At 41.5% G+C, this 16,571-nt stretch overlaps 1 protein-coding gene across 1 annotated transcript in view; it reads left to right on the top strand.

Annotated features, from left to right (window-relative positions):
* Window positions 1-16,571, top strand: part of LOC134577234 (carcinoembryonic antigen-related cell adhesion molecule 4-like) — a 33,343-nt gene that overhangs the window by 7,809 nt on the left and 8,963 nt on the right. Inside the window, exons 2-3 of the mRNA XM_063435913.1 lie at window positions 13,224-13,580; window positions 14,403-14,555. Coding sequence (XP_063291983.1) covers window positions 13,224-13,580; window positions 14,403-14,555 — 510 coding nt within the window. The remainder of the gene's footprint in view (window positions 1-13,223; window positions 13,581-14,402; window positions 14,556-16,571) is intronic.

The following is a 16,571-nucleotide window of genomic DNA, read 5'->3' as shown; positions in this document are numbered from 1 at the left end:
TATTTTTCTAGCCTCTCCTCTATGGACACGTACCTTTATATAATGCAATGTTAATATATTTTACAATTATTACTCCTCAGCAACACATTTTCTGTTATAAGAAAGCATGTTTCAAAAAATATTTTTTGTTTAATGATCAGTTACAAAATATTGTGTAAGTGTACAACTAGAAGAAGCATATACAGCTTTATAAAGCAATGTATTTTACTGGCAAAAAACAGAATCAACGAAAGGGACACTATAGTCATTAGAAAAACTACATTATTGAATTTGTTCTGGTGAGTAGAATCATTACCTTCAGGCTTTTTTTCTTTAAGCACTGTCTTTTCAGAGAAAATGCAGTGTTTACATTATAGCCTAGTGATAACTTCACTGGCCACTCCTTATATGGCTGTTAGAGATCTTTCCTGGGTTATGGCTGCCTAAAATGCATCCAAACATTCAGTGTCCCCACCCTCTCCATGCAGACACTGAACTTTCCTCATAGAGATTCATTGATTCAATTCATCTCTATGAGGAGATGCTGATTGGCAAGGGCGGTGTTTGAATTGTGCTGGCTCTGCCCCGATCTGCCTCCTTGTCTATCTCAGCCAATCCTATGGGGAAGCATTGTATTTGGATCAGGCCACCACTTCTGATGAGGTCAGAGGAAGTTCACAGGCAGAGGCAGCAGCTTCAGACTTGAATACAAGTAAGATTTTACTATCTGTAGGGAGGCAAAGGGCCCTATAGCCTACAACATCTGAAACTACCTTTAAATAATAACATCCTTCATCGAGTGTGTACCATTTTATATCCAGAGAACACCGGGCTGCTCTGATCTATATAAGTCTGTCATGTTTACATGTTTATCTAGAGAAATATTATCTAGCAAAAATTAAGGATATTACCGATTTTTCAGATTTTTTGTTAGTGCAACTACATTATTGTGTATTTTATTGATTTGTATTTATTTTGTATTATATATTGTATATATTTGTATTTATTATGGTATATAGCAAGCTATATGCCATCATAGTTGCTGTTATTTTGGGGATTTGGCAGTTTTTTATACTATATAGCAGTAGTTGTCTTTGGTCAATGCAAGTGACACTGACCTAACTAAAGGACTTTACAAGAACAATATTTGGACAATGCAAATTCAGTACCACAAACCTAGTAAGAAATTGACTCACACTTCACTTGATAACACAATGCACATCCACTCATAACCGAGGGGCAATTAGTTGCACAGCATCATATCACAGATCATTGCTTCATACTCATATCCTACATAATGTAGTTTTCTGAAATGAAAGTAAGACTATTCAAAAACATACCCACTCAAACAGTCATTGACCTAATACTTATGACAATCCATTATAAACTCACTAATTACTTGATGTCCTACTCCAAAATCCCATCTAGAAATGTCAAAGTCAAAAGCCTTGTGCATAGAGACTTGCACTCATTACCTGCAGATGTCAAAAGGACACTGTAGAGGGGGCGTGGCTTGACCGGGAACCAAGCTGGACGTGCAAGCCTAGAGCTCCTCGCTGACCCTCTGTACCAAACGCTCACAAAAGCTACCAACCCACGAAAAACCCACCTATCCCACTACCAAACCAACCATGGACAAGTGCTTACCGAGGAAACCGGTCAAAAAACAACCGGACACGGCTGCCACGGTACCTGAACTCTTCACGGCCTCCCGCACGCCTTGCCAAGACACCCAAGATGGCGGCGGATCCAGCCCGTGAGCCCCAGGCTCCCCAGCAAACTCGAGCTCATCCCAGCCTCGCAGCTCAGCCACATCAGAAACAGCCCACATACTCGTTGAGCTGGCAGCGGTGAAAAGCTACCTAGCCCGCGAGATAGACAGAAGCTCAAAGGCGGTAATGTTTGAAATCCACAAGCTGGGTGAGTGTAACACGGAGCTGGTGCACCGTGTTGAAACTACTACGGTGGCCCACAACACCATGGCCACCCACGTTAATACACTTACCAACTAGAAGCATCGGAGGCAGCGCTTGAGGACCTGGCAAATAGGTCGCGCCGCCACAACATCCGCGTGCGCGGCCTACCTGAACAACAGGATTAAGGCCCAATTGCGACCACGGTCCTAGTCATCCTGCGGCCTCTCTTGCCGGAGATACCGGCTGAACATTGGCACATCGATAGGGCGCACAGGGCCCTGCGCGCCCGGAGAGACGACAACGCGAGACCCAGAGACATAATAGTCAGTTTTCTCCACTTCCAGACAAAGGAAGCAGTGCTAAAGAAGGCCAGAGAAAGCCCCATAAAATACCAGGACAAAGAAATTACCCTATTCCAAGACTTGGCTCCCATCACCCTCCAACGTAGAAGAGAGTGGAAACCAGTTACTGAGTTGCTCAGGACCAACGCAATAAGGTACGCCTGGGGACACCCCTTTAAATTAATGGTCTTTAGACACGGCAGACCTCACATCCTCACACCAGGCACAGACCCAGCGCCCTTCTTCCGCGCTCTGGGCGTCACATTGCCAGAAAACTTCACATTGCCAACTACCGCACTCCCGGCCCTACAACCCCTACCAAGAGACTGGTACACCGCCACGGAGTAAACGGACGGCCAACAGATACCAACAGCCAAGGCCCAACCATCCTCCCAGCAATGAGAACACCAGACCCCATCCAGTAACAACTCAGCGTTCTCCCTAGTCTTCTACATCCACCAGACACCAACCCCCAGAAAAAAGAACTGAGTCACACCGGTGACATACCAACCCCCCAGACGGAGAGAATCTGCGACATCCAGACACTATACCTCCCTCTATGATGGACTCCTGCACCCGGATTACCCTTGCCACACGCACCAACCAACAGACACCTTTCTACTAACCACCACCAACACTTGACCAACAAGACCGACCAGCACAACACCCATCTTGAAAACAGCCACAACGACACACCACCCTATGGACCTGACTATAGACTGATGCGGATGTCTCGAAACAGAAACACAACCCCGTTGAAATCGAACAAAGCCAAGAGACACTCCTGATACCCACCAGAAGTGTAAAGTATATATGTGAAACCTTAACGCAGAAACCAAGACAGTTAACCAGGGCACACATACCCAAGATAGACGCAACTCACCACTCTAGACACCAGCTCACCTAACAACCATACCCACACACACACATCTTCGGTCACCCCTATACCAGCACACCTAACCACAATTAGACTAAGCTCAATGGCTAGAGACAGGGAACTTGCTCTATAAAAGGAAGACAAACAACTAGAAAGAGCAACACACATTTAATATCCACATCCACATCTGAAGGGAAGGGGCAGAGAATGGTAAACGGCTTTTGGTCTGAAAGATCACAGAGGGACTGAGGCGGGACACAGAAAACATGGAAAATCAGGGCAAAGGGACAACATAAGAAATGTTTTGTACTTGAAATGGCTAATGTTGTGCAGCTATATTGTGTCATGTTCCTAACCTGTATTGTTCTGTTTTGATCCCCCCAACCTGCCCTCTCTCCCCATGCCATCGCCTACTTAGACCAACCGCCGACTTTAAATAACAGACCATCCCCTTTCCACCCACCAATGTAAGAAAAAAAAATACAAACAAAAAGCCAAAAAAAAAGCCCCAAAAAAACAAAACAGCCTCCACCCCACCACTCAATCACTAACATGATCACCAGCAGGAAAACCATCATAGACCAGAAGAGGTAACTCGACTAGTCTCACCCCACAAAGCCTCTCCTCCCCCCCCCCAGCTTCACCAACTAGCCATTGAAACTTAATGCCACAGGATTAGAGGCTGAGAAACCAAATTAACCACATGGTTATCAAATAGTGCACTGCACAATAAAGACCCAATCGACGGATGATACATGGTATTAGGGCCACACCGGCAAACAGGTTCATGACCCACTACTCCCAGACTGACAAAGGGTCCATGCACCCCTCCGCGGTCTGGCACGGGATAAGACCAGACACGTACGGCTATTCCGTACTCTCCCCTTCGCCTATCTTCCTCACCTTCTTCTATTTTCACTAATCAACTCCCACCCATACACCCTACCCACCCCACACCCACACAGGTCTTGAACAAAGATTGAGGCGATACGAATGCATCCTCAAACCCGCACCCAAAAAGTGAATCAAGGGAACAGAGGTGGGAGTAAACCCCACCCCCCACCTCCCAAAATACACATGCACAAGTCTCACCATAGCGGAATTCCAGAGCCACCCAAACATCTATCTGGACCAAGAGCGCACACCAAAACTCAAAGACCGTGGCCCTTAAAGTATCCTCACTTAATGTTAAAGGCCTCAACGCCCCACGTAAGCGACGAACACTTTTTAGAGAATTGAAAAGATTAGATCCTGACATAGCATTCATACAGGAGACACATCTATCTTGATCTGCTCAGGTCTCCCTCCATGATAACACATACCGCCTAGCCGCAGAGGCACGAACCTTCTGTAAACATAACGGAGTAACAATTTTAATACACAAACGATGCCCAATATACTTAACCCAAGTGACTCCTGACCCAGACGGTGGATACGTCCTAGCAACCGGCCGGATTAATTCACAACCCATTCACTTACTCAACATTTATGCACCAACACACCAACACCATGATTCTGGAACCAGATGTCCAACGTGGTCCTTTCGCTCCCCACCGGGATTATCCTTCTAGGGGGCGACCTAAATGCCACACCCGCCCCAGCAGCAGATAAAAGCTCACGCCCAGGGCTGGCTGGATCCCATGGCATGGGTGCACAAGACAAACAGCTACACCACTTCATCCGTAAAACAGGCCTCATTGATGCATGGAGGGCACAACATCCCTGCCACAAAGACTACACCTATTACTCACCGCCCCACGACACATACTCACGCATAGACATGTTCTTAACCAACCATGCAGGCTACACAAAAACACAAAAAACTGAAATAGGCACCATCGCATGGTCAGACCATGCGGACATCGCAATCTACCTTAGCGGTCTCCATAGCCCCACCCCGTGGACATGGAGACTCAACACGTCCTTCCTCAAAGATCCCCAAGTCGTTGATGACATTCAAAAACAGATAAACACATACTTTACAGAAAACACCAGATATCTCCATGACCACAGCATGGGCAGCCCACAAAGCCGTGATCTGGGGTTCCCTTATCAAAATAGCGACTCACAAAAAGAAACAAAAAACGCAGAAACTCACCCAACTGCTAGAAACCCTCCGTACAGTGGAGCAACGCCATAAAACCAACCCAAATCCCCAAACACTACAACTACTCCAAAACACCCGCATCACTATCAGACAACTACTCATAGATGACACAGCCCGAGCACTCACATGGTCAAAAAGGATATTCTATGACAAATCCAACAAAATGGATACATTACTAGCCCACACGCTACGACCCAGAACCCAACACCCCTATCACTACGATAAGAGCACCAGACGGCACATTGAAGACCTCTCCGACTGAAATGGCTCAAACCTTCTCAACCTTTTATACAATGTTATATCACCATTCCCCACAAGACAACACAACGAACGCAGATGCGAATCGGAAAATAACCGACTTTCTCACCCGACTAAACCTACCAAAACTACACACCGCAGCCATAACAGAATTATCAGCATCGATTACTAAGGATGAAATCAACGCAGCCACCTCCTCCCTCAAAAGCAATAAAGCCCCTGGCCCAGACGGTTTTGAGAGCAGCTACTACAAAACATTTAGAGAAGTACTAATTCCACATTTAGAATCCCTATTCCAGGACCTGATGACGTAAACGTGGAAAAATCCAGTGCACTCCCCAGACATAGCCAAAATCACCTCAGACCACCACATACGCGTTACACCAACGTTCCTTACATAAAACACAAAGATAAAGCACCGCGCTTACAGCAGCAGTAGCTTAGTATCCAAGCAGTAGCTTAGTAACCCAAGTGTTCCTTACATACCTGGATATCAAATTACCAGCAGGCCCCACCACACTCCACAGACTAAACTACACACCCATAATAGAAAAACTAATCTCGGACATGGAGACCTGGGCAGACAAACCCATATCTTGGATAGGGAGAATACATTCAATTAAGATGAACGTCTTACCCCGAATTTTATTTCTATTCCAGGCCATACCCATCTCCATCACAAAACAATCTCATTCCAATAAGAGACACAGAGTAGCCCATAACATACTATATCGCCCCAAAACGAGAGTTGGCCTGGGTCTACCCCATCTACACTTCTATTACATAGCTGCCCAGATGGCACAAATAGCCCTATGGTATACCCCCCCGAGGACTAGAAGGTGGGTGGACCTGGAATCGTTGCTTATGAGATCCGATCTCCCACAATTCTACATCTGGACCCCAAAAGAGCACAGGGCGCTCCCGAGAACAGCTTGCCCAGCCATTACCAATTCAATTCAATTATGGGACAAATATGCCCTTAAATACGAATTAACTTCTACGACCTCCCCTCTTACCCCGATATACCGCAATAGGGCTTTCACACCAGGCATGAGACCCTGGGACTTCAAAGGCCTATAGCAAGCCGGCCTCCAGAGGGTATATCAACTTTATACGGGCGACACGATAATCACCTTCCCAGACCTACAATCCAGAACAACCTTGACACCAGCCGACTTCTTTCGATATTTACAACTCAAAAACTATGCGGCCCAAGCAACGGTGAAAACCGCCGCCAAAAACAAAATGACTTTCTTTGAGTGAATCTGCCTAGCGGAACAATATCAAAGAGGCATGATCACCCAACTATACTCCCACCTCTGTTCCACCACACGGGAATGGGGAGAACTGCAATACACCGACAAATGGGAAACAGACTTGAGGGAATCTTTAGAGGGTATCGACTGGCAGGATATATGGGAAGCCAACACCAAAACCTCCATCTGCATCACGATGCAGGAACAGGCGTATAAAACAATATTCAGATGGTACATTACCCCGGTCCAATTGTACCACATGAAAAAAACACCTTAAGATCTCTGCTGGCATAACTGCGGAGAAAAAGGGACATGCACCCACATGTGGTGGTCCTGCCCCACAATTAAACTCTTCTGGAAAGGCATCCAAACGCTAATATCACAAATACTACATAGACCGGTAGACCTAAAGCCATGGGCATTCCTGCTGGCCAAGCCTATCGACAATTGGTCCAGACCAGAACAACAATTTCTAAACAAAATAGCATTGGCAGCTAGAAAAGCCCTAGCCCAAACATGGTTACAACCTACCCCCCCCCCCCCCCCCCCCAATGCCTACAGTGCTCAACAAAATTAAAGAATGTCACCTCATGGATAAATTGGCGTCCCAAATAAGAGGCTCAATGAAAACATTCACTAAGACATGGGAACCATGGGAAAACTACATCCACAAATAGTAAATCACAAGAGAAGACCAATACCCCCCCCCCCCACACACACACACACACATACCATCCCCACCTTCCCCCCACCCACTTCCCAATTCCCTATCAATAGGCCGAGTCAACCGGTACCCCGGCCTATAAGTTCAACACACCAAAGCCACCAAAATAAGATGGCAACTTAAAGGGAAACTCCAGTGCCAGGAAAACAATCCGTTTTCCTGGCACTGGAGGGTCCCTCTCCCTCCCACCCCCCAATCCCAAGTTGCTGAAGGGGTGAAAACCCCTTCAGTCACTTACCAGGGGCAGCGACAGGTCCCACGTCGCTGCTTCCTCCTCCCCCGCCGTTCCTCCTTCTGGTTACGTCGGCCGGTGGGCGAGACTGATCTCGCCCGCCGGCCGAGGAGACCTCCGCGCATGCGCATTAGCGCACCCCATAGGAAAGCATTGAAAATGAATTTCAATGCTTCCCTATGGGGAATAGAGCGACGCTGGAGGTCCTCACACAGCGTGAGGACGTCCAGCGACGCTCTAGCACAGAAAACCTGTGCTATGAAGCAGGAAGTGTCCTCTAGTGGCTGTCTAATAGACAGCCACTAGGGGAGGACTTAACCCTGCAAGGTAAATATTGCAGTTTTAAAAAAACTGCAATAATTACACTTGCAGGGTTAAGGGTAGTGGGAGTTGGCGCCCAGACCACTCCAATGAGCTGAAGTGGTCTGGGTGCCTGGAGTGTCCCTTTAAACATACTGTTATATACAATATACGTACTATTCATGTTTTATGTTACCGCTTGTTGTTCTTTTTCATTTACAATACTGATAAAACCAATGACAGACAGATCTTTAATACAGATGATGTACACGCAATGCCATGAAAACCGCATGAACCACCTAATGGCAATACATACTTTTTGAATTCACACTGAGGCTTCTGCGCAATCCATATGACTGCATTGTGTAATTTTCTCTGTCATTGCAAAAAATAAAGAATTATAAAAAAAATAAAAAAGGACACTATAGTCACCAGAACAACTACAGCTTAATGTAATTGTTCTAGTGAGTATAATTATTACCCGCAGGCACTTTCATGCAAACACTGCCCTATAGTGTTCCTTTAATCTCTGACTTATGAATTTATTTTGAGCTGTAGGCTCTATTTTCTCATACATTTAAAAAAACACAAAATACCATATATCTGTGCAAACAAAGATATTAACTCCTTAAGGACCAAACTTCTGGAATAAAAGGGAAACATGACATGTCACACATGTCATCTGTCCTTAGGGGGTTAAATAATAGGTCTTACTCGATGGTTAACATGATTTATTAATTATTATTTCAGACAAAGGCAGAACTTACTAAAGGAACATTTATTATGAACAGAAATAGTCACAGTGCATACTTAACCCCTTAAGGACACAGCTTCAGAAGCTTGTCTTTCACTTAATGACACAAGCATTTTTTTGCATTTTTTGCTGTTTGCGTTCAACTGCAATTTGCATTTTACTAATTTATTGCACCGACACATATTATATACCGTTTTTTAAAGGACAGAAAGGGCTTTAATTTGATGTAACATATATTTACATAAATGCTTATTTATTATTAAAAAAATACAGAAAAATGCAAAAAAAATGAGAAATCTTGATTTTTTTTACAGTTTTTGCAATAATAATGTGTGCACAATTAGTGCAGGTTACGGAAAGTAATTAAAAATAAATTCATTTAGTTGTTCTGATTTACAGAATATATAATGTGTCTGGGATTTAAAGTTTTTTTTGGTAGTTACAGGTCACAAAGCACAAGGAGTAAAATAAACTTTTAATGTGGAGCGATTTTAGAATTTGGTATGTTTGTCTTGTAAGCTTAATTGCCATAAAAGAAAACAAAATTGCCACACAAAAGTATATATTTATATAAAGTAGACACCACAAGCTATTTACCTAAGGTTGTTTTGACACTTTCTACGTAGCCATTTTACCGCCAACCTCTGCTAAATATTGGAGTAAAATTGTGTTTTTTGGGGGTTTTCGCACACAAACTTATAACAAAGAGCTTCTCATGTGTATTTTGTAAAGTTGGTGTGTGCTATTCCTGTACAAAGTTTTATTATGTGTTCAGTTACTTCTGCTGAGTACAACGGTACCCCCATTGTATGTCGTTGGCACTATTTTGTGAAGCTACAGTGCCATATAGGAGACCTGTCCTTTTCAGTATTCACAGTAGAATTTTGAGAGACGGATTTAATGAGCCTATGCTTCCATTTGGGGTATTATAACAGTTTGACTGTTCAAAAAAAACCCACAAAGGCCTACCATTTGTAAAAGTAGACACCCCAGGGTATCTCATAAGGTGCATATTGTGCCTTAACATGCCCCCATTTTTTTACCATTACATGCCAAAGTATGTGGTAAAAAATAATTTTGTGCATTTTTTACATACGGATTGCATTTTTTCTGGGTATTTTGTATATTTCATATGCGCCACTAAGTTCAAACCCCCCAAATTATGCTCAGCTAAGTCTTCTGAGTAAAAGGACACCCCCATTGTATGTCTATGCCACTATTTCGTGAAGCTACAGTGCCATACAGGAGACCTGTCCTTTTCAGTATTAACAGTAGAATTTTGAGAGACGGATTTACTGAGCCTATGCTTCCATTTGGGGTATTATAACAGTTTGACTGTTCAAAAAAACCCCACAAAGGCCTACCATTTGTAAAAGTAGACACTCCAGGGTATATCATAAGGTGCATATTGTGCCTTAGCATGCCCCCATTTTTTCACCAATATATGACAAAGTATGTGGTAAAAAATTATTTGGGGCATTTTTTTACATACGGATTGCATTTTTGCTGGGCATTTTGTATATTTCATATGTGCCACTAAGTTCAAAACCTCCAAATGATGCTCAGCTAAGTCTTCTGAGTAAAAAGACATCCCCAATGAATGTCTTTGGCACTATTTTGTGAAGCTACAGGGCCATATTGGAGACCAAGCCATATCAGCTTTTACAGAACTTTGAATTTTGACGCTGGGCCTATGTGCAATTTCCAAGCATCTTCGCAGGTTTTAAATTCAAACTACCCCACAAAGGCCTACCATTTCTAAAAGTAGACACCCCAGGGTATTTCAAAAGGCATATTTTGAACCTTGGCGTGGGATAATTTTCCCGCTAGCTTGTACCAGGTGTAGTGGTAATAAGCGTTTTTTCTGCCTTTTTGACACACAAAGTGAGTTTGCACAGTATATTTTGCAAACCTTATGTGTACCACCACTCTATAATACTTTATATGTTGCTCAGCTATGTCGGCTGAGTACACAAATACCCCCGTATGTACCTTTGCCAGGTATATGTGGACATCGGAGGGGCACATTTGGGACACAGCCATTCCATTTTTTTTCAAACTTTTAATTTTTACGCTGTGCCCATGTCCCATTTTAGAGTATTTTACCAGGCTATATAATCCAAATACCCCATAAAGCCATACCATTTCTTAAAGAAGACCTCCCAGGGTATTTCAAAAGGCATATTTTGAACCTTAGTGTGGGATCATTTTTCCGCTAGCTTGTACCAGGTGTAGTGGTAATAAGCGTTTTTTCTGCCTTTTTGACACACAAAGTGAGTTTGCACAGTATATTTTGCAAACCTTATGTGTACCACCACTCTATAATACTTTATATGTTGCTCAGCTATGTCGGCTGAGTACAAAAATACCCCCGTATGTACCTTTGCCAGGTATATGTGGACATCGGAGGGGCACATTTGGGACACAGCCATTCCATTTTTTCCAAACTTTTAATTTTTACGCTGTGCCCATGTCCCATTTTAGAGTATTTTACCAGGCTATATAATCCAAATACCCCATAAAGCCATACCATTTCTTAAAGAAGACATCCCAGGGTATTTCAAAAGGCATATTTTTAACCTTAGCGTGGGATCATTTTTCCGCTAGCTTGTACCAGGTGTAGTGGTAATGAGCGTTATTAAATGTATTTTTTAACTTTTTAAAACTTTTTTAACTTTTTAAAACTATTTTTTAAACTTTTGTTTTGCTTATTAATTTTTTTTAAGTTTCCTAAACTTTCATAAAACTTTTTTTTACAGATTTAACATTTTTCTAAGCTTTTTCTTTTACCGTTAACCCCTAACTAGCAGTAAGCAGCACTAACAGTAAATTCCCCATTTTCCCATAACTCCCACCAACCCCAGCTAGCAAAATATTTAATTATACAATATTTAAATTAGTTAATTAAATAAATGTAACCCCTGAGGGTTAAAAAATAAATAAAAGTTCATCGTCAGGGGTTAAAAAAAAATTAGATCACAGTATAATACTGTGATCTGTATTTTGATCACTGTAGGCAGTGATAGACTGGCAGGGAAGGGGTTAATTTTTATTTGGACTGGGTAAAGGGTTTATTTATTTTTAATTTTTAACTTAAACGTTATTAAAACTTTTTTTAACTTATTTTTTTAACTTTTTAAAGCTTATTTTAAAACTTTTTTTAACGTTAACCCCTAGTTAGCCTAACACTAAATCCCCCAATTCCCCACTAACTTCCACCCTCCCCAGCTAGCTAAATTTATAATTTTAAAATATTTAAATTAATTAATAAAATAAATTTAACCCCTGAGGGTTAAAAAAAAAAAGAATTAACCCTCAGGGGTTAAAAAAAAATCAGATCATATTAAAATGTAATCCCTGCCAATTGATCACTGTAGTCAGTGATCAATTGGCAGGGAAGGGGTTAATTTTTTATTAAAATGGGTAAAGGGGGGTGGGATTTTAATTTTACTTTTTTTTTTTTACAGCAGGGGGCAGGATCCTCACTGATCCGTCTCCCTGCACTTCACAGTGAACCCGGAAGTGCAGGGAGGCGGAGGTAAGTATACAGAGCACATGTGCTCGCTCTGACATGCTGTCAGAGCGGGCACATGAGCTGGGACAGCCCGATCCGGTGCTCCCGGTCTGCCTCTAATACAGAGGCAGACCGGAGCACCATTAACCCCGCGATCGCCGCGATTGCGGCGATCTGGGGTTAATTTTACCGCGTGACGGACGAGGTCCGTCACCCGTCATTAAGGGTATCCCCTGGATGACGGACCTCATCCGTCACCCGTCCTGAAGGGGTTAAAAAGATAGATGGTAAATAAACTGATTTCACCAACAAACAGATGAAAATAAAAAGTCATAGATACTCACTTTGTTAGTACATTAATGGTATCTTCTGTTTCCAAAGGGGCTACAGCAAGGAAAATTGTATATCAGTCAAAATTTGATTTTGTCCCGAGTAAGTACAAAGGATATTTGCCTTTCATAGATTTTGCACCCATCTCTAGGGTAGAAATTCCTTCAAAACAATATTGTACTAACCATTAAACAGAATAATACCTGCAAGTCTCTATACTACAAAAATCCTGGAAGTGAATGGAGTGTTGATACAACATTTACAGGGTATAGGGTAGAATTCAGTTCACTAATAATGGTAATGGTGTCTGCCACCACCTCAGAGTAATACCAAGCTGTGTGGTATCATATTTGATTGATGCCACGCAACCATGAAGGATCCTCTGATCCTTTAGCTGACAAAAATAATGTGTAGGTTTTTGTATTAAAGTGTGAAGGAATTTTTTGTACGTATGTACAATAATTATTATGTATCTGAAGATGTGTTACATGGTGATCATGATGCAATAGGGTTTATGGAAAATATGGTTTATGGAAAATCTAGAAGGCATAATTTTTATACTTTATTATGTTATACAATATATACTATGCATATTAACTCTTCTCTCTGACTTACTTCTTTTCTATGTCTTTCAGTTTTAGTCATTGTGTGGATGGAGTCACTCAGTGGATTCAATATAGAGTTAATTCCTCAGTATCCTGTCGTCAGTCAGTCAGTCATCCTGAATGTTACTGGGATCCCTGGAAATATAATCACGTCCAGCTGGTATAAAGGGCCAAACACAGACTATAATAATTTAATTATTTTATATTTATTTAATCCATTTTATTCACAAACTGAAGGAAATAGGTATTTTTCACGAGCCAAGGGTTTCCCAAATGGTTCATTATTGATCTCAAATCTGACTCTTACTGACCAGGGTACATACAGACTGAACATAGTATATGCACCGTTTATACAAAACCAAACCTCAGTGAAACTCACTGTGTATGGTAAGTAATATGTGATGTACATGTAAATCAAATTCTAAAATGCAATCTATTAGTTGACCACAAAAATATTTCCATTCTCTTACTACTTCAAACTCTCTCTTTAAATATCAGACTATACCGTTTTTATACCCATAATTTCATGTTCTAAAGCAGAACTATGACCAGACTTAACTAATTTACCCATACCTGTAACACAGTGTAGAGCAGCAGGTTGTTTCCACTGTTACTGCATTTTACACAAATTTAAATACTAAAGTGTACATTTTTTTCATACACCGTGTAAAAACATTTAACATTTCTTCATTGTTCTATTATTCTAGTTTATCTTGGCATTCATCAGTGCTTTAGCTATTTTTCATATTTACATTGCCATGGGTGTATCATTTATTGTTCTTGAGCCTTATTAATTTTACTGCATAATTTTTAAATCATTTTTGTTTTATAGATAATTTAAACTGTTGTTAATTCTGAATTCTGTTACGATTAAACTGCAGATACTGGCGTATCTTCACAGTCACAGTTTAAAATAAACCTAAAATAGTATCTATTATATCACTGGTTCCAAAACCAGCACTCATGACCCACCAACAATCCAGGATTAATGTATTTCCCTTTTTTTATTCCAATGGAGATCATGACAAAACCTGGAATGTTGCTGGATCATGAAGGCTGGTTTTGGAACCACGGAACTGCATGCTTTCAAAGCTTTATTTTGATCAATGAATTAACTATAATAGCATATTTTTTTTATGATATTGTCATTTAGCATACTCTTTGTTCATTATCTTATGCTGAATATTTGTTTTATGTGTATTTTTACAGAAACATCTACCCCTAAAATAATGGAGTCTGCATCCAGTGCAGTAGTAATAGCTGGAATCATCTGTGGGACAATTGTTGGAATTATATTAATCATAAGTGTTACTATCCTGCTTTATAAGAAATATGCATTTACGACTAAAGAAGTAAAGACAGGTAAGAAGAGACTGAGACGGATGGGATTGCTTAATAATACTTACAATTTATATTTTGATGTAAAGGTCGAAAGCTTTATTAGAGATACAGTGGATATAAAAAAACGTCTATACACGTTTATGAAATATTCTGTTACTTCCTCATTGATTAGCTCAGTGAAGCTAAACTCAAGAGGCAGCAATTTTCCAGATCACCTCCCTTGCAAAGACGTCACATTGAACTGCACTTGGAAGACAGAAAGTCTTAGCTGGGGAAGAAGCGGAGGGCTAGCAAAGGCAGCAGACAAGAGGACCTTTTCTTTTGCAAGGTCTTTACAGATAAACTCCAATAAAAAAAAGCATAATTAAATGCATGCATGTTTTCATTAAGGGTATACATACTCAAGTGATTTTTATTTATTTATTAATTCATTTTTGTATTCGGGCAGTGTAGTGTCCTTTTAAATGTTCAGTTTATTGTAAAAAGATTGTGTTTGACAGCAGACATATTCATATATGCAACCAAGTCAATAACCAATGACTGTTAGTGATGTCGCGAACATAAAATTTTCAGTTCATGAATGGCGAACGCGAATTTCCGCAAACGTTCGCGAACGTGCGAACCGGGCGAACCGCCATAGACTTCAATAGGCAGGCGAATTTTAAAACACACAGGGACTCTTTCTGACCACAATAGTGATGGAAAAGTTGTTTCAAGGGGACTAACACCTGGACTGTGGCATGCCGGAGGGGGATCCATGGCAAAACTCCCATGGAAAATTACATAGTTGATGCAGAGTCTGGTTTTAATCCATAAAGGGCATAAATCACCTAACATTCCTAAATTGTTTGGAACAATGTGCTTTAAAACATCAGGTATGATGTTGTATTGATCAGGTAGTGTAAGGGTTACACCCGCTTCACAGTGACAGACCAAACTCCCCATTTAACGCACCGCAAACAACCGCAAACAGTCCATTTGCACAACCGCAAACTCCCCATTTGAACAAGGTTGGATACCAAGCTAGCCATGTCCCGTTCCTTGTCTTCACTGATGTCATTGAAGGTCTCTCCCTCCACCCAGCCACATACAACACCAAGGGTCCCCGAAAGGTGACAACAAGCCCCCTGGGACGCCTGCTTTGTTTGGTCTTCCACCTCCTCAAAGCCACCTTCCTCCTCTGACTCCTCTTCTTCAGACTCCTCTCTCTGCGTTGCCTCTCTCTGCATTATTATAAGGTGTGTTAAGTAGTACTATTCCTATCAGTTTAATCCCTGTTACGTCCCTTATCAGGGGACGTGTATGTTGTAGAATTATTAGGCCCCTTTAAATCTATATCCTTATATTTCTCTCTTAGGCCTCATAAGTTTAAGCTTTACAAGAATGCTTTGTTCATAGAAATAGTGTGTCAGCAGGAAATGCTAGGATCCTGTTGAGTGAAATATTGTAGCAGATAGTCTTAATAAAATGGGTAAGTTACTAAAAAGGCCTTGAGAACTAACCTTGAGAGACTAACGTGCCAATTACTCAAAATGAATAGCTGCCAAAGCCCCCCTCCCATCGAGTGAACTCCTCGTGCTAGCAAGATGGCGCTGAAATCTGGAGGAGAAGATCATGACGACAGTTGTGACGTTAGATATAACACCCAGCAGGGAGGGCTTTTAACTAACCACTTAACACCTAAACCAATTAATAATGTTTACTTGTTGATATCTTGATTTTCTTCAATGATGTAATAATGCCTTTATAAGGGTCTGCGCACCCACTTTTCAACACTTGCCATTACATTTTCTGAAGTTCTTTCATTTAACCTGAACCTCGTGTCAGTGTGAATTTACTTCTGCGTATACGCAATTTAATTATTTCTAATTTGGTCAGGAACAGATAGTCATTCAAACTTATTGGTTTGCTTAAAAGATTACTATATCATGTATATGGCATCGATTTTAGGAACCGGGAGATTGAAAAAGATGCTTGGTCGGACCTCCTACTTCAAATTTGGGGCACTGCGCGTGCAATCTAATGTGCCACAAGATA

The sequence above is a fragment of the Pelobates fuscus genome, chromosome 11, assembly GCF_036172605.1.
Source record: "Pelobates fuscus isolate aPelFus1 chromosome 11, aPelFus1.pri, whole genome shotgun sequence".
In the NCBI taxonomy this organism is placed as follows: domain Eukaryota; kingdom Metazoa; phylum Chordata; class Amphibia; order Anura; family Pelobatidae; genus Pelobates; species Pelobates fuscus.
The sequence above is the reverse complement of the archived record's forward strand: the minus strand, read 5'-3'. Positions and strand labels throughout refer to the sequence as shown.